Raw genomic sequence first — 24,282 nt, forward strand, 5'->3', positions numbered from 1 at the left:
TACCTCAGACCAATGCAAAGATAAAGCAATGCTTTTACCACTGAATGTCCGCGCTATTACTGCAAGCCTGAAGTGATTGATTATTGTTTGAGCCCGCCTCCAGCAGAAGAAACTACAACGCCTATGATGCTTTAGGGAACGGAGTTCCCAGCATACATCGCGCCAGAAGAAACGCTCACTTCCCCGCCGCGCTGCCTTCTGGGAAACAGAGTTTTAGCGTGCCGGCCGGGCTGCTGAAACTGCTTGCGAGGAGGTGCCAAGATGGCGGCGCTGTGGGGCGGCGGCGCGGGACATGCCGGGGCTGGGGGAACCCTCCCGCTGCGAGGGGGCCCGGAGCCCGTGGCGAGCAATGGCCTTTCTTCCACGCAGGTAATGGCCGGGTCTGGCGGCTGGTGGCGGGCGGGAGAGAGTTGGGCTAGCCCATTTGGCTGGCGCTGGGTGGACACGTGGAGGCGGCGTGGCCGGCATAGGGAGGTGGCACCGGCCAGCACGACCGGGAAACCGGGGTTAGCATGGCCCTGGGGTTGGGAGGCGAGGAGGGCGAAGGCAGCGCTGGAACCGGGCAGGAACCGGTGCCCTCGGAAGGGAGCTTCGGGGGCAGGAGAGGGAAATACTTAGCGGAACATCTGGCTCCAGCTTTTGCGAAGTTGCGAATGGTGGAGTCCCAGAGAGGCTCCTCGCGTGGGCCCCGGGCGCACGGTGGCGGCCAGAGGAGTGACACGGTGACATAAGGTGGGCTTTGGGAAGCTGGGTCAGGGCCACCGCAGTTCAGAGATCTGGGGGTGGCCTCCACCCCCGACAAAAAAAGTTATCGAGGGCCTCGACATAACGGATACGTTAAACTGGAGGTTTCTAAGACATGCTAGTCCTGGCTTTAGGGTTTGTCGGGAGGGGGTGTCTCTAAGACCACCATTGGGGCACTTTTGGACTTATTTCCGTGGAGAACTGGGGTATTTATGACTTGGCTGGGGTCCTGGGTTTAAGCAAGGGAAATAGGACCTCCCCACTTAGTCGTGGCATATGAATCTTTTAGGAATCGCTCTGATCAAATCTGGCTCAGAATGAGCCCCTTTCCCGTGATTATTTTTTAACTCTCTCTTCTGTGGTATATCCACATTATCTTTCATAACGGGGCGGGGCTCGTTTTGTCTCCTCCACCCATGCCAATGTGGGCTAGAGCACTTTTTGCTTCTTCTGGAGATGGGTGAGCCCTGTCTCTCATGTGCTGGGTTGGCTGCAGACTTGGAAGCGTTCCCTCATGTAAAAATGGGGCCTGATGCTTTTGCCTGCCTTAACTCCACCCTCTTCCTCTCATACACCCCCCACCCAAAGCTTTTCATTTCTGGGTGTGTTCATCCCCACCCACTTGCTGATCCTGTTCAGCCCCATTTGATGATGCAGTTTCAATTCTTCTGAGAGAAGGCACTCTACAAGCATGCATGCCTCTCTGTCTGCTCCAAACAATCTAGCATCTCTTGTTCTCTGAATCTGATTCTACCAGCATTCCTGAAAACCCTTGGTATTGGGGTATATATTTTTTGAAAAAATTATGATCACTTGGAGCATGGCTTTTGCTTCCAGCAAGCAGTTTGAGAGAGAAGCCATTTATGGGAGTTGAGAGTGTATGCCCATGTTAGGAATGATAAATAGCTGTAACGTGCATGTGGCCTGCTTTGGCATTTTGTTCACTGGAAGAGTCTGCTGGGACTCCAGCTGGACTTCTTCTCCAATTGAGTTCCGTCCTACCACGTCCTTACCATGTGATGAATGTACTAAGCATGTGATTGCAGACTGTGTCCTGACCATGCAAAAATAAATTAGTTGCTTTGTGTGTCTGTGCAGTGAGAAGTAAAATGCATTTAATATAATTTATATTGCTAAATTACCAGCCTGTTGCAGTTGGAAGTGGAAGGGGTGTTAAGTGGTAGGTGAACCTGCCTTCCTTAGCTTTCATCTGCAGAAGCTGAACCACTATGTTTGGCTTCTCTTGCAAGATTTTATCTTAGGTTTTCATTTGTCACTATTCCGCATGCATATCTTAATTGAATTTCGCAGTGTAATAAGCTCACTAAGCCCATGAATTCTTTCTGAGTACAATCATACCCTATCACAAATCGTAGAAAGCTACTTCTGGTCAATTAGACAGTACTGAGTTAGATGGGCCAGTGGAATGGTCTGACTGTGTAAGGCAGCTTCCTATATTCCTAATACCATGGAGAACTCACTGCTAAGCAGATACAAGTACCAGACTTTAGGCTTCATAACATATGTGACTTTATTACATTGGTAGATGTGTTAATTCTCAACCTGTCATCTCTTGTTTAGAATCCTCTTTAAGGATTCTTGTTTTGTTTTCTATTTCCCTTCACTGTATTCTTAATGTTAATTCCTTAATAATCTATACTTTTGTTAAATTACAATTGAAGTATTGTAGGGGCATTTATTAGGATACAGTAAGCCCACAACTTGTGTGCATTCAGCTTTATGTGCATGGCAAAATGATGATGATGATGATGAAAGGGAGCAGAAAGGGGCCTGGGAAAAATGACTTTGGCAATCCCACCTGCCATTGAATCCATTGTGTTTTGACTACTGTATGTGCAATTTTGGCTTTAGGGGCAACCCCTGGAATGTAACCCTGGTGTAAGTTATGGGCTTACTATATAACTGGAATATGTTTGCCTATTGGAGAAGGCAAATCTGGAAACAAGATTCAGTATAGGACACTGGGTAGCATAGACAAAGATCTTGTGAGCTTATAGCAGGGAGGAGGAGCATGTAGCTTTCTAGGGAGTTGGATGTTGGGCTCCAAATCCCATCATCCCTGGTCCACAGTTATAAAGGCGTTAGGAGAGAAAATCCAGCTTTAGGTGACATGGTGTTGTAATCAGGGACCTGATGGCTAACCAAACATAACCTACAGCAGTTTGAGGGAGCAGCAAGGTCAAACCTGCAGTCAGTGTCAGGAATTTACCTGCTGATGCATCCATGCTCACTTAGGTGATTAGCTCTTCACGCAGCATATTGACTCAGGCCTAGTGACTTAAAACCACCACATTTGGACCTTCAGAGAAAGATGGTAGACAAATCCACTTTCCCAACCAAAAGATGAGCAGTTGATGTTAATGACCACAATGGAGATCCAAGGCCAGGATTGTTCCCCCCCCCCCCCCAACATGTGAAACTATCTTACCTTGAGCTTGTTTGGGTTATTTTCAAGCTTAAACTGATTAGGAATTTTCAGAATCTGAGAAGCTAGCTATGCAGACTCCTCCACATGGAAAATGTGGAACAGTTTAGCAGCCCTGCTCTGGATTCTGCATCTGAAAAGAATTTTGGCTGACAAGGTGGGAAGCTGTCATGGAAAAATTTGGTGACTGAGACATCAGGCCAAAGAATGCTCCCAGGTATTCATGGAGTATTGCCAAGTCCTTGTAGTGAGAGTCTGCTGTGCAAAGCCCAATAATTTCAGCTGGATGTCTAGGGAGGGAAGCGGTTAAACGTGCTTTGAGTTAGAACTTGTTCCATAGCTGCTTTCTAACCAGCTCTGCACATTTCCTCCCTCTCTGAAGCTGAGCTGGCTGCTCTGTGGGTGTTCGCATCCCTGAGACTAGCCCTGCTTCACCAAAAAAAAGGAGTGGCCCTAGGAAGAGGTGTTTATGAGCCTGCCTTGGTGGAGTTAAAGTACTGTCAGCAGTAGGATCAAAGTGCTGAAATGGATCAGAAGGTGCTTGTTTGTAAAGAAGCAGCATCCTTTCCCTAGCTTGCCACAGGTAAGAAAGTCTGTTACGGTGGCTTTTGCACAGAGGAATGGACATGAGAAAATACGGCAGGCTGGAAACCAGGATTTTTGACAAATGAGAACCAAACTGAGAGGTGCAGAACTTTGGTGGTGATTAGCAAGCATTAACTCAGGGTGGGATTCAACTTCATACTACGGTGAATGTTCCATCAGCACCAGCATTTTAGCTGGCCAGACAGAATGATCTCCTCCCCTGCATGCTGCTGGGGGCGGTGGGCATTGCCACTGAGTTGATGCAAGTGCAGAACACAGAGAAAATGATAACAGGCATGTTGAAGGGATTTAGCATCTCTGTGCTTGGTATCTGGGAAGAGCAACAGTTCATGTGACTCCTGGCACCTGTATCATAGATTCTGTGAAGGATGGCGAATTGGACATTTCTGTTCCAGAAACTCATCTGGAGTAAGGTTTAGCTGTAATGTGAAAGTACAGCGCATTAGGCATATATTTGTGAACACGTTTCTTGATGTCGGAAAATTGTTAATGATGGTGATGATGATGATAGTACTACTACTACTACCACTGGGCACCTTACAGTTACATAACAAAAATAGTCTTTGCCCCGAGAAGCTAGTCTTCAGCTTCATAGTTTTACCTATCTCTCCTATCCTGCCAGCTCTGCTACCTTCCATTGACCTAGTGTTTACAGATAATTGCATAACATTTACCAACTTGCCTGCTGGACATCCATGTGTGTGCAGTGCAGCTAAGTAGTAGGAAACTGCTTACGTGGACAGGATTGCAACTCTAAACAAGTGGTTAATTGCAAGGTGGCCATGCCTTGATTTGTTGAGTGGTGCCTGTAGAATGTTCATTGGAAGAGTATAAAAATGTTGCTGTTCCCATTGCAGTTCAGTTTGATATACGGGGCTAAGAAGGATCCCAAGTTACTGCAAAACATATGTCAGACTGCAATAGTATTCACTGAATGCATGTGTTAGAGGGTTTTTTTGAGGTACAGTGTGTTACAGCATATTTGACTTTATAATGCTCCTTGGCTGATATTAGACTGCAGTGGAATATGGTGTCCGGAGAACATTCCTCGGAAATAAAGGAGCATTAATGGAATTTTTTTGTTGTTGTTCATATGGTGAATGAGATAACTGCATTTTTTCTGTAATGTGAAGTGGGATTTTGCACCTGTGGTACAGCAGTAAACTGCTAGCATGTCTGCAAAGCTAAACAGGGTCCAGTATGGGTTCAAACCTATAGCCCTATAGATATTGTTGGACCACAATGGCTGGGCATCCAATAGCATACGGAGGTCCGCAGGTAATCCATTCATTGTCACAGTTTCCCATAAATTTGCTCATCACATTCTCTTGCAGTTATGTCTTCCTAAAGGCTAGGGGGCAGGCATTGGAAAATGGAATTCCCACCATATCCATCTGTCAGAACCAGTAGTGAAGGCAAACTTTTCCAGTTGGCAAGTTTCCCATCTTAAATGTGTTGATTCAGCAGCCAGAAAATATCTCCCAGGTCAGAATGGGTGGCTCCTCCCAGAGATCATGCATGTTTATTTGCTGCTGACTCTGACAATACAGTACTGATTTTGGAATGCTGTCTCATAGTTAATGTTACTCCTGTAGAATCTGCCATGTAGAAATAGATGAAGACCACTGCTTTCTTCCAGCTTAGCCTTTACCTTGAAATAGTTGTCCTTGTTTAAGGCAAGCCATTTACAGCAACTGCTCCTGTCTTTTCTCACCACCCCCTAGCCCTTGAGAAGTGATCCAGAGATCAGCATGGTGATCCTATTGTGCAAATGTCTCTTGAATATTCCAGTGCTGATATGATAATTCCATTGCTTAGAATATTTGAAGATCCATTCCTCAAAAACATGTTTAGCACGGTTGGATGATATGAACCTTTCTTGCAATAGCAACAAATTGCACCTTATTTTGTGGCTTGGCATTTTTTCTTTGATTTTTTTGTGTGTGTGTTGGTGGGGGGCAAACATGCACTGACTCAAGAAAGTTCCATGCTGTGGGCTAATCAACAGAGACTATGGAAATAGGCAACTGGGGATAGAAACTAGTGCAGAGATAGCAAGATTGTGCTTTCCAGACAAATTCCATTGGCCATGCTGGCTGGGGTTGATGGGAGTTGGAGAGCCTCACATTGACAACTCCTGACCTAGTGCATGCTAGCTTTGGGTAGTAAGGCAACATTGGTACCCTAACTGGAGGATAAGGTATTAGCAAAACAGCTTGAGTTTACTTAGGGGCAGGAATCCAACATTTATTGGATGAAAAGGGCTGCACTTCTGACTCTAGTGATCTGTTTTGCCAAATGCAAGAGTTCTTTGGGAGTCAGTGGAAATAACACCAGGGGAGAAAAACTCAGTGATTTATTAAATAGTACTCAATACAAAATAAGGGACGCAGGTGGCGCTGTGGGTTAAAGCCTCAGCGCCTAGGACTTGCCGATCGAAAGGTCGGCGGTTCGAATCCCTGCGGCGGGGTGCGCTCCCGCTGCTTGGTACCAGCGCCTGCCAACCTAGCAGTTCGAAAGCACCTCCGGGTGCAAGTAGATAAATAGGGACCGCTTACCAGCGGGAAGGTAAACGGCGTTTCCGTGTGCGGCTCTGGCTCTGGCTCTGGCTCTGGCCAGAGCAGCGATGTCACGCTGGCCACGTGACCCGGAAGTGTCTCCGGACAGCGCTGGCCCCCGGCCTCTTGAGTGAGATAGGCGCACCAACCCCAGAGTCTGGCAAGACTGGCCCGTACGGGCAGGGGTACCTTTACCTTTACCTTTACTCAATACAAAATAAAAGTCATTGAAACCAGTATTTAAGCAGAGCAACATAAGAGAAACAATATAAGATACTTTCCTATTTAGTTGATGAGAATGAAAATGGGGAGACGAAGCTGGCTAGCACAGCACCCTATTGGTCTGGATCTACATTGAAGGTCAGATTTCAGATCCCACCTGAGAGCTATATAAATATACCTTAAACTCTTAGTGGCTATGTGTTGGCTGGCCTAATATCTAAATTCCTCACATCTGCTTCAGAAGTCATTATTTGGATGGTGTGAGGAATGTCACATCACCTGCAAGATAATATATGCTGGCCCCTGTCCACTGGCCTAATTAATAAATTCTGCAGCTGTACTCCTCCTGGCAGGCACCCAACCTTGTGAACTTGCTCACAAGCTGATCCTCCCACATTCTGCCAACACTTATCCTTGAAACACAAGCAGCAAGTCAAAACAATAAAGCAAACCAGAAAGCCCTTGAAAGTCCTGAAGGATGTGCTGAGAAGCAAGGAAGAATAATTGTACAAACCAATTAACCCATCTCCTTGAGATGCAAAATTCTTCCAGTATGTGTTTCCCCTGTATGATCTCAGGGCGGGGAAAAAGCTTTTTCACACCTTGGAGGTTTTTCCAAAACTGCAGAATGGTTGCTTCCCTCTTAAAGAAGCTCAGCACCAAAAATGTAAGCCTTATTGGCATCAAGGCTTTTCTTGCAAGTAGTTGCTCTGTAATACTTGAGAAAACAATGTTATTGTACTATATGTACGTATAGTAAGTTTCTGTTAGTATATAATGCCTTCAGCAGTTTGGAACAAGGCTACTGGAAGGAGTGTTTCACCCCATATGTGCCCACTTGATTGCTTAGAACTGCAGAACTGGTGCTTGTGCCACACATGCAATAAATCCCTTTTGTGTGTACCTTTTTTTCATTAAATTGATATATATCCTACCCTTCATGCTGAAGGATACCTGATTGTTTAGACAAGTGTTTAAATTGAGGAGAGGGCATTAATATCAGACAGTCAACTTTTGGGAAGGCTCTTACCTGCACCTAGCAGGTAATGTGTAATTGACTTACATTGTCCCCCAAGCAGCTTTCTGTGCCCTCATCTGTTCTTCCTTTTTCTCCTTCACCCCAGTACTTATTGGCAGAGGATTTGCATTTGACATCACTGGATGCAGAAACCATCCTTGAAGCAGGAGAGTTCCTGGAAACGATGCAGGACTACTTAGACTCTTCTGTCATCTCCATCATTGAGGATTTCAGCAGTCTGACTGAGGTATGGTCTGCTCTATGGAGAGACGAAAGCCAGCCAGCAACCTACTGGTGTGGGCCTGCGTTGAAGCTCAAAGTTCAGACATCCTCTGGGAGATTTATAGACCTTATACTCTTAGTGGCTATGTGCTGGCTGGCCTAATATCTAAATTCCTCACATCTGCTTCAGAAGTCGTTATTTGGATGGTATGAGGAATGTTAACCAGCTGCAAGAATTTTATTTTCAATTATTCTAACTATTCTGTGTTTATTTGGTTGTGAAGTTATCTTGGTAATGCTCCTTCATCTTGCAGATCTGAGCTGTTTGCCATTAACAGCAACCCTCTGTTATCATTCCATTCCTTGACCTCCACAGCTTGATTACTTGATTTGTTTTCCATGTAACTTTCAGTGAGTTAAGCCTGTGTTGGAAATGAGCTTGAGAGTTGCTTCTTTCCTTCCTTGGACTCTCCCTGGGTAAAGCTAAATTGGCCATCCCTGAGTTTCATATGTGAACTGAGTGTCTATTCCAAATTTGGTTTGTTTTTCCCCTCCTAACAGACAAAAGGCCGCATGGATGTAGAGAACGAGCTTTCCCTGTTGACTGCAATCACAGATATTCTGGATAGCACCGATGACGAGTCTCTCTCTCCTTTTGATACCATTCCTGACTCTGAATTGTTGACATCACCCAGAGAGCGTGATAATTCTTCGGTATGACATGGTTTATGGGACAGAAGATTTTGCTTGCCTTCTCTTGTGTGGCCAGTTAAAATGGTGGGGTTACCACAACAGTGTAGCACCTTTGAAATTGCAGCCCATCCCGGGTAAGGTTAATTATGAAATGTCAGTTTGACAGAAGCTAATGTAACTTTCATCCTGTCTTAGTAATACCATAGGCTGATTGAACCCTGGCAGAGTTTGTTTCATCTAATCTCAACTAAGTTCACAAGTATATATTTTTTCTCCACCAAGAGAAGACTTGGATGTGAATGACCCCATCCTCCTCTTCCTTCAGCTTGAAACTTCTCCCATAGGCTGAGCATCCAAGCTGCTTAATACTTTGCTTGGTACTCAGCTCCAAGATTTCCAAGCTTATTGCTGTCATCATTATATACACACAACAGCATCCTGTTCTTGGCTGCTAGCATTTGGTTGTGTCACAGTTCCAGGATAATGCTTATCACCCTTATGGAAGTTCTGGAGGCCCTTTTCCTCACCTGTGATCTCATCTCAATCTGCATTTGATGATGAAGTTTCTTTGAACAGTCACGTCTTTTTTTTTGCTTATACATTGACAATAGTGACATCATTTTCTCCAGGCTAGCTGCCTCTTCCTGGCAGGCATGTGCATCAGTACACGCATTCAGAAAATCCTGGCAAGGATATCCCTCTTCAAAGTTGGCATCCAAATGTAATGGGTCTAGCACACTGTGAACTCTGCAAGGTCAGAGCGCCCTCTGGTGCACATGTTGTGGCATTAAGAGGTGGCTAGGTAGTGTTAAAAGAGCTCTCTTGCCTTTGGGTGGAAACATGCAAAGATGCTAAATGTGGTTTGAAGAACATCCCTTAATCTATGCACCCCAGACAAGCATGGATTGGCTCTAGCTTGCAAAGCTTAGCTTCTGCTGGTAAAATAGGAGCGCTTCACATGGCATTTTCAGATTTAGTTGAATTTACTTCTGCTTTCCAAACTACTCTCCTTCTGTCAGTTTCAGAGGTTTCTCAGCTTGTCCGTGACACCCCCTGAACAAGACTTCCACACCATAGAGGACTTAAAGGAGCCTAGACTTTGCTCCATTGTGACAGAGAAGGTGAGATGTTCCAACCAAATGGGTGGGTTGTGCAGTGGGCAACCCCGTTTTTATCTCTCTGGTTTACTGTTTGTTACATTATCTTGCAAACGGCTTTGAGGTTTTCTTCTTACAATCAAGCAGTGTATAAAAAAAAAATGAAATATTAAACTAATATTTTCCTGCACCTATCTGCCTTGTATCATGATTATTTATGAAGCCCTCTTTGGCATGGCCTCTCCTGGATTGGGGGCTACATAGAGGGGGAGCTGAGTTCCAAATCAGCAGGAGTCAAGTAAGGGCAACCTCTGCCACCGGAGTACTTCAGAAACGGTAGAAACGCCACTTGCTTAGCTGCTGCCTTTTGCATAGCTATGAAAGGTGCAAATGCATTTAAAAATGCTGTAAATAAGTAAAAGCACCCCTTGGATGATGACCTGGCAACCCTAAGAGACTAATAAACAGTGGTACCTCTGGTTAAGAACTTAATTTGTTCCGGAGGTTCGTTCTTAACCTGAAACTGTTCTTAACCCGAGGTACCACTTTAGCTTAATGGGGCCTTCCACTGCCACTGCACAATTTCTGTTCTCATCCTGAAGTAAAGTTCTTAACCCGGGTTAGCGGAGTCTGTAACCTCAAGCGTTTGTAACCCGAAGCGTTTATACCTGAGGTACCATTGTAATTCTAGCAGTGGATCTTTCTATTTTCAAGTCAGTGTTTAGTAAGCATCCTTTGGTGAGATAGCAAAGGAGTCGGAAATCACGTCCGTCCCTCCCGTCCCCCCCCCCCAGATCATCAATACCTGCAAGGAACTTTACTACATAATCTCTTTTCCCCTCCAGATTGAAGCCAGCACTGCCAGCCTCCCTTTGGGACTGCCTCCAAGTTGTCACAACGACTCGGCTGCTTCAAAGAAGCCCAGTAGCAAGCGGGTGCTGTTTAGGCACAGGGACCGAGATCTGCCTGTGCTGCAGCGCAGTGATGGGGAGGAAGAGGAGGAGGAGGAAGCGGCCGCAACAAGCAGCAGGCAGGGTTTGGGGGCAGGTGTGAAGGAGACCCTTGTAGCATCAGTGATGAAGGAGGCGGAACCGAACCCACCTGCAAGTGATGGTCCCTGTGTCATTGCCCCAGAGAGCATCTCCCTCAGTGAGCTGGTGAGGTCCATGCACCCTTACTGCATACCCACCTTCACAGTGTGCCTGAGTCCTAACAACCGGCCCCTTGCCGAGGAGCTCCTTGCTGGCCCACTTGTTTTGGAGGTGGTGCCTGAGAGTGGAGAGAGCATGGAGATCCCTGTGGTCCTGCAGAGAATGGAGACAGAGATCCAGGACGGAACTGAGAGCAACTGTACAGCTAGCCATGTGGATGAAGGGGCAGCACTCCTGGATCCTGCCCTGGAAAAATTACCACTTGTTGACAGCACCAAGGCTGCCTGCCTGGACGGAGAGCCTGACCTGGACAAGCGGGCTGAGGATGTCGGCAGGGTTGCCCTCCAAGTGGTAGAAGATGCTCATGCAGGGGCAAAAAGTCAGGACTCAATGGATGATCAAGATCATATATTTGAACCTGGCTCAGCTGCACACAAAAAAGCAAAGCGTAGTGCCTTGGCAAAGGACCAGATGTGCACCAAGAGAAAATCCAACAAGGAAACAATGGGGCGCAAAGAGGCCACAAGCTGTGGGCTGATTCCTGTTTGTCCTGAGGACCAGGCAGGGACTAAGCCAAGCCACCCTGTGCCAGAGAAGGAGGTGGAGAAAGCTGGAGGGGAAGAGCAGGGCAGGTTGCTCTCAGACCAGTCAGCCCATACAGTGGAAAGATCGGATATTGAGATGGAGGAACTGGAGCCCCAAACCCCACTTGTGCCGTGTAACAAGGAACTGCAGTTTGCTGAGCAGAAGGAGGGGGATGCGCCGAGTGAGCCCATCCTGCTGGCGAATGAGGTGGCTGGCCCAGAAGTTCCCCAGCATCTCCCCAGCAGTACTGCAGACTTTGAAAGGCAGCCTTCCAGTAATGAGGATGCTGGCTGCCCCCCAAAGGAAGCCAAGCCCAGGCCTCTCAGCCTGAGTGAATACAGGCAGCGCCGTCAGCAGTGCCAGCCTCGCGAAGGGAGCTCTAGGAGCAGCACAGAGAACCAGAGTGCCAGCAAGTGGCCCAGCCTCCCTGAACTCCCCACAGAATTGGCTGAGCTTCCTTGCTTGGTCCCACCGCTGCCTTCCAAAGTTGCTTCGTCTGGACTGGCAAAGGACTCTGAGAAGCCCACTGGCTCCTCTGCTGCTCCTGTCCCAGCTGGCAATGCAAGTGCCCCACCTCTATCCATGCCAGCTCCAAATTCTGCACCAAGAGTGGCTCCTCCGTTGCAGCATGGCTGTATGAGCCCTGTTCCTCCTCCTCCACCTCCTCCTCCACCGCCACCTACCACATCTCTCCCTGCTGCATCCCCACTGCCCAGCTCAGTCTGTGCCTTTCCCCCTGTTGGGGTTCAGGTGCCTCCAACACTGCCTCCGCCTTTCCTGCCCCCAGCCTCAGGGGCTTTCCTACCACCTGTGCCTCCCTGGCCTCCCTTTGCCCCTGTGCCAACCGCCTACCAAAGCCTGCCACCTCCACTTCCTGCTGCTGAGGCCCGCCCTTCTGTCTTCCACATGGTTCCTCCTGTGCCCCCTCCGACCTGGCCTCCCCCGCACATTCCTTTGCCACCTTTAGCCCTAGGCCCCCCTTACAGCTCTGTCGAGTGGGCGCCACAGCCACCGTACTGGCCGGGCATGCCAGTACCGCATCCAATGTTGCCCATCCCTTACGGGGATCAGGGATGCCTGGCTGGCAGTTTGCCTGCACCATCTTGTTCCGAAGGGGCGCTTGGTCCCCAGAATGCAGCCTTGATGCCAGAGCCCTCTCACTTCAGAATGCAAAGCCTGGCAGCCAGTGAGAAACCAAGCCTGCCTACACAGCTCCCGTCGGCACATGTCCCTTCTGCCATCAAAGCTGACCCCAGAAGAGTGTCTGACCCAAGGAGGCAAGTAGCTCAGGGGAAGCTGCCTTCTCCATCAGTCATTGAGCCTTCAGGGGAAGCGGCACTCACTCATTGTGCCAGGAAGGGCTCCAGCCCTCAGTCTTTGGGGGAACCCCATTCTGCACCTCCTTCCCAGCAAGTCAGGGAGGCCCCGAAGCCCTTAGAAGAGCTGTCCTTTCCTGTTGTGCTACAACCTTCAGGGAAGGCCCCTGTGCTCTCTGACCATATGGAGAAGACCTTGAGTATATCCACTGCAGCTTCAGGTGCCAAAGAGGCGCCTCCTGCTTCCTGGTCGCAAGAAGAACGTTCTTCCTTTCCTGCTGCCTCAGTGCCAGAAAAGCTGCCAGCGCCAACTGCAATGGAGGTGGGTGCTGAGGAAGCTGCCCCAACTGCAACCACTTCTCCAGCATCATTGGTGCCCCAGAAGGTGCATGAAACTGCTCAGCTCTCCAAGAAAACAACCCATATTTGGAAGTACCAACCACTCATCAACATTGCACAGCGCAGCTGTAAAGAGGACATTGTTCAAGCCTTTATCAATGAAATTGGTGAGTGGCTGTGCTGCTGAGGTTTGGGGGGAGGAGAGGGTTAAATGGCATCTGTGGCCCAAGAATGGCATGGCAGGCAGTCCTTTGATGGACACAGAACTTGGGGTGCAGATCAGGGTGTCCCCTTGGTGGGCTCATAGACCTGTATGGTGGGATCCCCTTCTTAGAGGTTCCTCAATGGAAAAGGAAGGCCATATCCATTGGAGGCTAATAGTTCCTAATTATGCACTATATCTTGCAAACTTATTTTCCTTTCCTATTTCTGCCCCATGGTATTTCTTGACCCCTTCACTTCAGGAGGTCAAAATCCCTTTGGGAAGCCCTGCTTTAAAGCCTGGGGACAGTCCTCTTTCTAGCTCATCACATGTTCGCAACCTGTTTACCCCCCTTTTTTTTCTTTTGCTTCAAACAACTGCATTCCATGTTTTATGCTTAAGTAGTTACACATTCTGTCTGTCTCCCTCTCATGCTCTTAAGACAGTGTTTTGAAGATGCTGGCAAAGAGGGCCAGGTGCTAATTGTGGGGAGCCAGCTTTTCCGGCCGCCCAGTGAAGCTTCTTCTGAGAAGTTACGAAGCCCAAACGAGTGTACACAATGCATTAATATTATCATTTTCCCCTCAGGAATTGAAGCCTCTGATTTGTCCAGCCTGCTAGAGCAATTTGAAAAGACAGAAGGTGAGTTGCGAAATTTGGACAAGCAGCTCAGCACCTTGACCAGTGTGCCAGCAGGATTGTTCACTCCTCCAGCTTCTTCGCCTGTCCCAAAACTGTCGCTGAAATTCTACTCCATATTGATCCAGAGCAGATTCCAACCTATACTTAGCAGAGTAAAAACTTAAACATGTTGCAGGATTCCCAGAGGCAATTGTATTTCATTGAGCAGAGCTTTACCGCTACTGAAGGCAAATGAGCATAATGGTCACAAATCCAATACACTCAGGACTGGCACTGTCCATAAGAAATCCAGTTGCAGCAGACTTAACTTAAAGTTGCAACAACTTTAATAAATCTAAACCTTAACACTATACAGCCATAACTTGGGTCCCGAACGCCTTGTGACTTGTACGTTTTGGCTCCCGAATACTGCAAACCCAGAAGCGAGTGTTCCAGTTTGCAAATGTTCTTTGGAAGCCGAAAGTCCAGTGTGGCTTCCACAGCTTCCGATTGCGTGCAGGAAGTTCCTGCAGCCAATTGGAAGCCGCGCCTTGGTTGTCGAACATTTTGGAAGTCGAATGGACTTCTGGAACGGATTCTGTTTGACAACCAAGGTACGACTGTATACAGAACACCACATCAGAAGGAAAAGAGATAGAAAGAGAAAGTGAAACCGAGGCTCCTTCTGGCCTCCTATTACAGTCAGCATGACTTTGAAAAAAGAGATAACAGAACCAGTTTAAGCCAGCTATACTCTGTCTTCTCTGAAGGAATAACCCAAACATCGTGAACCTTCTGCTTGTTTCTTTCACACAGAGAAGCTTCCAGAACCCTCTTGAATTAATCAGAATAGGAAAGATCTCTGCATATCAGATCAATACTTTCTCTACTAAGAAATGCAAGCTGACACAAGCATGCCTGACTGCCTTGTGTATCACATGAAGGTGGCAGCCAATCCCAGGCTTCCTTGCACTTTCTTTCCACAAAGCACCAAACTTCTTGTGGAAACGCAGAGAGCTATCTGAGGGCCAGTGTGGTACAGTGGCTAAGAGTATTGGCCGGGAGATGAGAGTTCAATTCTCCACTGGCTCACCTGGTGACTTTGGGCCAGCTTCTGCCTCCCAGCCTGGCCTACCTCACAGGGTTATTGTGAGGATAAAATGGGGGAGGGGAGAACCATGTATGCTACTTTGCGCTGCTGGAAGGGGAAGATGGGATATAAATGTAAAAATAAAATAAATGCGCCCACTGGCTTGGGTGAATGTGTTTTTCATTGAAAACAACCTAGGTCTCCAGAAAAGATAGGCAAGTTTTGTGCTCAGAAAAAATGCTTGTGAATAATGCTTTGCTTTATTTTATTTTTTAGCCAAGAAGGAAGCTCCTAGTATGGCAAAATCTAAGGACAATGTGACATTGGGGGACAATGGGTGAGTACAGAACTTGGTCCTAACCAGGTATCTTCCCACCCACAATTATTTCCACTTGGTTGACAAATAGCACTGCATTTCTGGAGGCACTGGTGGCAAGAGACCTGCTTTTCAGAGCACGCACATCCTGGACTAAGTTGCATGATAACCTGCTAAGGAGTACCAAGCGTGCGGTGTTTCAGCGCTCCATGTGCTGACTAGGTGATTCCTGATTGTGTGGGACACTCTGTGTGTAATAGAGGCCTTTCTCTCTCTCTCCCCTTCAGCTCTGAGGCACAGCAGGAAAAGAAAATGGTGGACCGGCTTCAGGCGCCAGAGCTCACCAATGTTGCAGGTGAAGGCTCTTAGAGTTAAGCTCTTTCTGTACTGAGAGATGTTCCCTGCCAGGAAATTCAACACGCTCTTTCTCCAGGAGTGGTGTGGGGTAGAGGTGAAGTGAGTGCTAAGGGCAGAGCTAATTTGCCTCATCTCTTCAGCACCCAAAAATGCATTCCTGAGATTCTCTTTTGAGCTCTTGCTGAGGGGCCTGTTCATGCTGAGGAAGGGTGCTCTTTTGGGAAGGTAGATGGGGCAACTGTGACACACCCTTTTCATAAACATGAAAAGACATAAGCTAAAAAGCAGAAAAAGAATTGAGTAATTGTAAATTGCCATCAAAATGCAAAGGCATGAAATTTACATTCAAGGTAAACTGCCTGGGGGGGGCAACCAATTCACTCAAAGACCTAGGAAAAATAGGAAGAGTTTACAGCATGGGGAAGCAGAGTGTGGCCCTTCAGGCCTCTCTGTGTGGCCCTTGGAACTCCGCCCAGGCAACAGTCCTTACTGACTTGTGTTTCACACCCCAAACTATTTTGCTCTGGCTGTAATGTGTCCTCAAACTTTGAAAATGTATATTGCTTGTCCAGATGGGGGGCAGAGAAGGGTGTGTAAATAGAAAGTAGCCCACTGTGCAGTGGTAAAAGTTGCATAAGTTGCTCTTCCCACTTATATCTCTGGCTCTGCCCAACACTGGGATATGGTCCCTGGAAGGTTGCCCGGTAGGGAGTGCTACAAAAAAAAAAAAAAAAAGGTTACCCGCCGCATAGCCTATTCAAGAAGATGGAGACTTCTTAATTTTTTCTGGGAGAAAGTTGCAAAATTGAGCTGGTTTGGGCTATTGCTGGGGGCAAAAACTTTTACATCCTCATAGGAGGGGCAGCAAGGCCAGTTGCCTGGACCACGTTTTTTGAGGGTGGGAGGGGTGCTGTGCACATGGGTTTCTCTTCCATCTCCTGAGGGCTCTCTGTCTCTCTGCAGGACTGACGCCTCCAGCCACTCCGCCCCACCAGCTCTGGAAACCCCTGGCGGCCGTCTCCCTGTTGGGTAAGGCTGGCTCCACCAAAGGCGTTAGGCTCACGAAATCCCTGAGCAAGCCTCACCGGAAAGCTGCAGCCCCCGTTCACGTCGGCTCCGGTGAGCATGACTACTGTCAGCTTAGTGCTGCTCAGCCAAAGGGAGGTGCCCGGTGGAACGTCAAGCAAAACTCTGACATAACAATAAAGCCCATCAAGGCCGTGGCAAAAGAAGTGCCGGATCAGCCCCCTGCTGCGAGTCAGCTCCCTGCTGCTGTCAGACTGGACCCTGCTGGCTCCCTTGGCACGGCGGCTGCCTGCCAGAGTCCCAGAGATGTTGGGCGGGAGCAGCTCAGAGCCTCTAATCCTGTTGCAGCCAGCTCGAGCCCTGACACATCAGAGTCACCGCTGTTGGACAGCAGCCCCACCAGCTCACAAAAGGAGCCCCTGGACCACCGGACTAGCACACCAAGGTCCGCGGGCAGAGATGATCCATGCTCCGTACTGTTATCTCCAGCTGCGTCCCCCTGCCGGGATGCAGAAGGACCCACGTTGCAGCAGCCTCAAGAGGTTCGGCAGAAGCGGCTGGCTTCCAAACGCTCCTTGCGGTGCTACCGGGGCAGGCAGAAGTCAGCCAGTCCCCCAGAGGGGCCCTGGAGAAGCAGGCGGACCCGCGCCAGCCGATCCTTCAGCTCCAGCTCTGATGGAGACAGTGACAACAGTGACTCTTCATCCTCCTGCTCCTCCTCTTCCTCCTCCTCTGCTTCCTCTTCTCGGTCACGTTCTCGGTCTCCCCCAGCGAAGCGCTGGCGAAGGTGAGGGATGAAGTCTCTTTCCTCTTGCCAAGACTCGGCACCCCGAGTGTCAAATTGCCCTTGCGTGGCACAGAAGTTTTATGGGCCTTTTCCCTCAGCAGCTGTTGTGGCTGAAAGTTATGGGTGTGGAATACTGTGGGGTGGCTTGGGGTGTTTTGCATGCACATGAGCAGCAATGGAGTCTACGTTGCCCAAAAGGAAGCCCACTGCACTCTTTGCTAGCCTTGTGGATAGCTGGGCCCTTTCCTAGCTTAGCGAGTCTTAGGCTCTTATCTACAGTATACGTGCCTATGTATGTATAGTGTAAGTAAATAAAGAGGTACCAATAGGGAAGGTAAACGCTCTGGCTTCCGTCACAATATTCCATTGCACCAGAAGTGTCATGCTGGTCACATGACCTGGAAAACACCCCATAGTCAAATTTGACTGGACTTAACCGTCCAGATGTCCTTTACCTTTATATTTACATGCTTATTCTGGTTCTCTCTGGACTGAACTTCTCAACTTGTATCTTGTTACTTGGAGGATAGCTTTGCAAACTACTCTAATAAGTGTGCATCTAGCATCCCTTTCTGTCCCTCTTGGGTTGAATCCAAAGCAAGGCTAAGTCACGGTCCCGTTAGCACAGGGATTTCTGTTTGCACAACAGGACTTTCTCCCTGCCTCCCCATGCCCCTAATTTTATTTTTGGAGGTTCTGCCAGCCTTCTGGAGCATACTTGCTTAAATGGAAATCCTTTTGTTGGTTAGTTGGATTTGGTCTGCACCTTATACGGAGGGGCCACAGGCTAATTCAGTTTGCATGTGACATATAGTCACCACGAGGACTTTTGCCATCCTAGGAATGGCAGCCTGTGGGTTGCTGAAACTTTTCAACTGGGCCCATTAAACCTCTGCTTCTCTTTCCATCAGTTCTGTTTCTAGTGACATCTTGTGCTGCCTGAGGCAGCTGCCAATATCCAGCCTTCAGCTGGTCTATTCACTTGATGGCACTGAGGAATGCACATGGATCCTGATGATGATCAAGGCCTAAGATTTCAATTATTTCCAAAAACCCAGTGTTCAGGACCCTTGGAGTGGAAGGTTAGCCACACAATGGCATAGGTGGCAACAGTCTATGGCTAACGGATGTGCAAGTTGCATTCTCTCCTTAATTGCCTCTCTCTGGAGAAATTTTGATTAGGTGAATTACAGGAGAACCTCAGGTTGCGAACGTGATCAGTGCGGGAGGCACGTTCACAACCCACAGTGTTCGCAACCCGCAGTGCCACATCTGCGCATGTGCGGGTCATGATTTGGCCTTCTGCGCATGCGCAAAGTGTGATTTAGTGTTTTTGCACATGCGCGAGCATCGAAACCCGGAAGTAACCCGTTCGGTACTTCTGGGTTCAGCGCGGTTCACAACCGAAAATGCATAACCTGAAGCGTCTGTAACCCGAGGTACCACTGTATTAAGACCTGTTCATGGAAATGAAGCCTTAACTTGCACAGTGCATACCAAGCACAGAAATTGACCTTCTTCTCGATTTGTGGTGGAATACAGTGGCCTGAACATCTGCCATACTTCTGGTATTTCTTGTAATGGGGAAATAGAAATGGCTATGCAGCCCTTAATTAACTCCACTGTGCATATTCTGCACTTCTACTGTTAGCAGTAAATTACCTTACCTAGTCTTACCTGGTATATGGCAGCTTCCTGTTCATCTATCTAGATCAGCATTGTCTATTCTTGACAGTAGCTCTCCAGGGTAGCTCTCCCCATCTCCTGTTAACTGATTTCTTTTTCCTTTAGATGCTAGGAATTTCACTGGGTATCTTCTGCATGTAGTGCAAATTAAGCTCCGGTCCCTTACAGAACAAGTGTTAAAGCGTCTTGGGCATGTCTTAGGGTGAACATTTGACCAATATATTTTGGATAGACCTCTACAAATGCAAGTAGATGTCACAGTCTGCTCCGCCACAATGTTTTCTGTCTTGGGAACCCCTTGTTCCTTGGGAGAGAAGGCATGCTGAAGCTCCATTGCAAGCAGGTTGCACAAGCTGAAGGTCACTCAGGGGAGCTCCTGTGTGTGTGTGTTTGCATGCACTCCCTTGAACACACAGTGTGTGCAGCCGCTGGTCTCATTGGGCTCCCTCCTTCACTCCAGGTACCATTCTCGAAGTTCCAGCTCCTCTTCCTGTGGGAGCTCCTGGAGTCGGTCGAGGGGCAGGTCCCGGTCTTCTTCGTGTTCCTCCTACATATCAAGATCATCCTCCTGCTCCCCCTCTCTGCACAGAAGGAAGAGGTGAGACATGCAGCACTTGTGTGTGTTCTCTTGAACAGTGGGATAGATAATCTGTCTTCTTCCCCTTTCTCCACCACTACCCCAGCAATTCTAATATGAAAGTAAAGTCAAATATTTAATGTTCAGCTTGGGCTCCCTCTCTGTTTCCCCACATTAAATAATGTGAAATGCTTTAAATACATTTTTTGTGCTTTTTTTAGTCACCATATGGCTTTTCCTTGTGAAGTAGTTTTGTATTCTCCTTTCTTGAAACCTTGAGCCCTTCCCATGTATTTGGCACCTTAGTATTCTGCCCTTCCTCCAAGGGGCTCAGAGGTGTGTTTTTTTTTCTGTGTGTGCTGTGACTTTTGCATTGAGTTTCATAGCTGAACAGCAGCCTAGGTTCTCCAGGTCTTGCCTGTACTCTTGCCACTGCACCAACTTTCACAAGTTAGTTGTCACCTGATCAACAACTTGCAGGTTTTTTTGTGTGGCACTCCCCCCCCCCACCTTCACAACGAGTGGGGTGTTTAGCTTTATACTGGCCAGCCACGTGGGTGAACCCCAATTGTGTCTGTACTTCTCTCTCTCTCTCTCTCTCCGCACCCCCTCTCTTCCTTGGAAGCTGCTTGCAGCCTAGAACATCTCATTCTTCTCTAAGAGCTAAAACCAGGAGATGATGGCTGTATCTCCCTAAGTGAAAAATCAAGCTGCTCCTTCCTTTCTGCTACCATTTCACTTTTTTCACTCTTCTTTGCTTTGACTTCTTTTTTTTAAAAAAAAACATACAGATACAATTCCAGCAGCTCCCGTGAGCGTTACCAAAGGCAGAAAAATGGATACAAAGACCGTGCAATAGTGAGTATTTCTGGGGCGTACCAGTGTTCTAGGAAGGGCAGCTACATTACGGGGGGCTGCCTTAATCATGGTCATTGTAAGACCATGTGTCGCTTTCCTGCTCTGGAAATGATAGGCTTTCTTCAACCTAATGCTATTAGGCTGTTTTTCCCAGAACCAGGCAGCCCTGCTTTTTCCATTGATCCAAGGACAAGAAGAGGCTGGCCTGTTTAAGTGACAGTGAACTTTCCTCACTGCCAAAGTGCTAATACAGTGCAGAAGTGCAGTTTTTGAGCAAGCAATTCCTTTAAAAAAGAAAAAAGAAAAAAAAGCAAGTAGCTACTTCTTGAACTGCAGAGATGACCTCGACAGTATGTGGGCCATGCTTGCTGAAATCTCAGAAGCCATAGAGGTGGCTGGTTTAGGCTTGGTATGTTCTGCAGAGGCTTTGTCCTTGTTGAGATGGGCAAATACACAACAAGAGTTGCAAAAAAAAAGAGGAAAAAATAAAAACAGATGTGCTCAACTAGCAAAAAAGCATGCTGGTTGCTGAATTTGGATTTCCCTGGATATGGTACACATATGGTTGGGAACGTGCACCAACTTGGGCTTTTCCCCTTCCCTTGAGGAAAACCTGACAATGTCTTAGCCCTTTAGGCAAACTTCCAAGTAAGGTCCTGGTCCTGGGGCACTTTCTATTAGAAGTTGAAGTTGTATTTGCATGAACAAAGGTTAATAGTTGTGAGTATTTGCATAGTAGCTAAACCAGCTCATGACTTCTGTTCAGTGGGGAAGTTCATGCGTAGAGCACATGAACACATTCGCCACATAGAGAGTGAACGTGAGGCCATCCCAAAATTCTCCGGCACTTTCCAGAGAAGCTGTAGCCCTCCTTTTAGTGATCCACAGAGGCACCATGGGGAAGGTTAGAACAAGTTTTGGAAGCCTGTGACCCTCCAGATTTTTCCTCTTGGATGGGCAGTGCTCACTGATGCTGGAATGCATATTCTATTCGCATCCTGGAGGACCATGAGTTTCCCATCAGTGGTTCGCACAAGTAAGCAAGGGAATCTATCTTTAAAAATGAGTTTGTAGTGAGTGTTGGGGCAAGTGGATTGGCAGGAGGAAGATGATTGCTTGATATAACTGTGGCTGAGTTCTGCTCCTTCTCTCCCTCAATTATGTGCATAGGAAGAACGGCGCGTTGTCTTCATCGGGAAGATCCCCAGCCGGATGACTCGTTCAGAACTACGACACCGTTTCTCTGTGTTTGGGATCATTGAGGAATGCACCCTGCACTTCCGGGAGCAGGGGTAAGAGAGGATCAAGCCTTCCTTTGGGCAACCTCCTTTGCCGCATGGAGCTAATGGGAAGAGGGGGGAAGAGGATGGGGTCTTGGATTCTGGCCCTTCGCTTTCCTCCTGGCTGGTCCCAGCTGTAGAATCATAATTCCTTGTCTTTCCTATCCGGCAGGGATAACTATGGCTTTGTGACGTACCGCTATGCTGAAGATGCCTTTGCTGCCATAGACGGTGGGCATTCACTGCAACGCCCTGATGAGCAGCCCTTTGACTTGTGCTTTGGAGGACGCCGGCAGTTCTGCAAAAGGAACTACGCCGACTTGGGTGAGTCCATGGAGGTGACTGTGAGCTTGGGTTAAATACAGTTGCCATGAACTTTCTCTGAGACTTTGAGCAAACAGGAGTATCCAAGTTCTTGGATCTTTCTTTGTGCAGGGGTTTAGCCCCATGCTTAACCTTTATTTTGCCGATCTCATGATTCTTGTGGTGTCAGTCCTGCATTGAGGCGTCTCACAACACAGCAAAGGAAGCTTGGTCTTAAGTATCTTGGGTAATGGAGTTGTCAGTTGAGGTTCAGCTACCTTGGCACTGATTTTTGCCTATTATTATGTGTTAAATTTATATACCGCCCTTCATCCAAAGATCACAGGGTGGTTTTCAACATAAAAACCCAAAATGGATAACATAATAGTAAGACCCCTGTATATTCATGACCTATGTGTGACAGAGAAGGTGGGAGAGAGAGAAGAGTTCGGAATAATTGATTTCAGAGTTTTCTTGGGGCATACAGTCTGGGGGGAGTGTAGAGGTGGCTAGAGGCCTAGTCAGCCTTTCCATTCCAGTGCACTTTTCTGGTTGCTGATTCTCGTTGACTCACCGGTGACTGTCTTTGTGTTTTTCAGACTCAAACCGAGATGACTTTGAGCCTGCTCCCGCGAGGAGCAAATTTGACTCCCTTGACTTCGACACCTTATTGAAGCAGGCTCAGCGGAGTCTGCAGAGGTAACGCTGGCTCTCTCGGGCTCAGGTTGCCCGGTAGGCATTTGCCTACACCAGCCTTACCTCAGATTGGCTGCAGGGGCAGGTGCCCCTTAGGCCTAGCTGCTATGTCCAGCGTGGTTTTGTAATGAAATATAACAGAAAAAAATCCCATAAACAATTTTTATCCTGGCTGTTTTTCTAGGGACTATTTAAGGGGAAGGACACTTTCTCTAACAGTGGGGACAGGAATGGAAAAACAACATCAACCGCCTTCAGTCCACTTAATCACTATGCAGACAATAAACTCTAATCATAGATCTTCCCAGGCTCCTACTTTTTGTCTGTCTCTATCTGTCACTGCAGGATTGGAGGAGGCAAGGTACAAGGCCTCAGGGTGACATCAAGCTCATCTGATCGAGGTCCGAAGGGGTCACCTCAGGTGCCACACAAAGTTAGGATGTGCTGTTGTCTTAAAAACCTGTGGTAGCCACAGGTGGGCTGTAAGGTGGCTGTGGGTGGGGCTGCAGAAGCTGCTTGTTGTCTAGTTTCTCCCAGTCTACATTCACCAGGGCTATAAAGAATGTAGGCTCACCACAGTTCTGAATGGCCAATAGTTAATGTGTTTCAGCTCCTGTGGGGTTGGGTGGGCTGGTTTTGTTCTCTTGCTCACCCAGAACGTCTCCTGTGCTGCCACACCCCTTCTCTGTTTGCTCCGCCTATGGTATATTTCTACAACAAACCCTGCAGAGTTGCTCTCCCCTTTTCTAGAGTTGCAAGGCCACAGTAGGAATAATTATTATTACTATTGCTATGATGATGATGTACCAAGGCAATCACGTAGGGAAGTATCTAGCTAATGTGCTCCATGGATTTAAGCTTGCGCAATGGAACTTGCCCTTTTCTCATGCCTGCCCTGTGCTCTACCCAAAATCTCTGGAGGGTTGGTGGGGAGAAGGCCAGGACAGATTCAGTGAGACATGCAGGGAAGGGAAAAGTCTGTTACTTGGCATTGCTTTGGATACACCCCTTTTTCTAGCTGCTGATAGGAGCAAGGAATTACAAAGGACACTGAAGTCCCGATTACTGAGAATCTTGTCTAGCAACACCTGATATTTGAGATCTCAGTAGGCATTGCCTGCTGAAATTCAAACAAAATTTTCAAGCTGTAAGGATTAGAAACCTGCCTCTTTTTTCTTTCTTTCTTCCTTTTAAAAAAAATTTGATAATTGAGGCTCACTGGAAACTGGGTTCTGTGCCCAATATAGTATCCTTCAGGTTTCTTGCTGAATTGCAGTAGGAACGTGGTCTTAGCTCAAGTGCAAGCAGCACACATTCCAGCAGTCTTCCATCAGACCTGCACATCCGTATGGCTGTGCACAGGCCTAAGTAATAGCCTAGCCTGGTGCTTGATTTAAAGGCCTGTGAATTCTGCTCTGAAATCTATGCCAATACAACTTAAGCAGACATTAAAGAAAATGGGTATTCTACAGGAAATTAATACCCT

The 24,282-nt window shown here is 47.6% G+C and overlaps 1 protein-coding gene across 1 annotated transcript; it reads left to right on the forward strand.

Annotated features, from left to right (window-relative positions):
• The first annotated feature begins 145 nt into the window (after positions 1–145).
• PPRC1 (PPARG related coactivator 1) lies at positions 146–23,096 on the forward strand. The gene is made up of 14 exons (XM_083737925.1): positions 146–369; positions 7,701–7,841; positions 8,378–8,530; positions 9,529–9,630; positions 10,452–13,164; positions 13,788–13,841; positions 15,187–15,247; positions 15,514–15,581; positions 16,547–17,396; positions 19,543–19,680; positions 20,451–20,517; positions 21,688–21,809; positions 21,970–22,121; positions 22,700–23,096. Exons 1-14 carry the CDS (start codon positions 262–264, stop codon positions 22,801–22,803), a joined length of 4,833 nt encoding a protein of 1,610 aa, XP_083594051.1. The 5' UTR covers positions 146–261; the 3' UTR covers positions 22,804–23,096.
• The last annotated feature ends 1,186 nt before the right edge of the window (positions 23,097–24,282 follow it).

The sequence above is a fragment of the Podarcis gaigeae genome (genome assembly GCF_964106915.1).
Source record: "Podarcis gaigeae genome assembly, chromosome: 5".
Lineage (NCBI taxonomy): Eukaryota > Metazoa > Chordata > Lepidosauria > Squamata > Lacertidae > Podarcis > Podarcis gaigeae.

Excerpts from the sequence above, each read along its gene's own strand:
- PPRC1 (XM_083737925.1), top strand. The coding sequence starts at position 262 with ATGGCGGCGCTGTGGGGCGGCGGCGCGGGACATGCCGGGGCTGGGGGA. Across the intron at positions 9,631-10,451 it reads GCTCCATTGTGACAGAGAAG|ATTGAAGCCAGCACTGCCAG; the intron begins GTGAGATGTTCC and ends TTTCCCCTCCAG. Across the intron at positions 22,122-22,699 it reads AAGGAACTACGCCGACTTGG|ACTCAAACCGAGATGACTTT; the intron begins GTGAGTCCATGG and ends TGTGTTTTTCAG.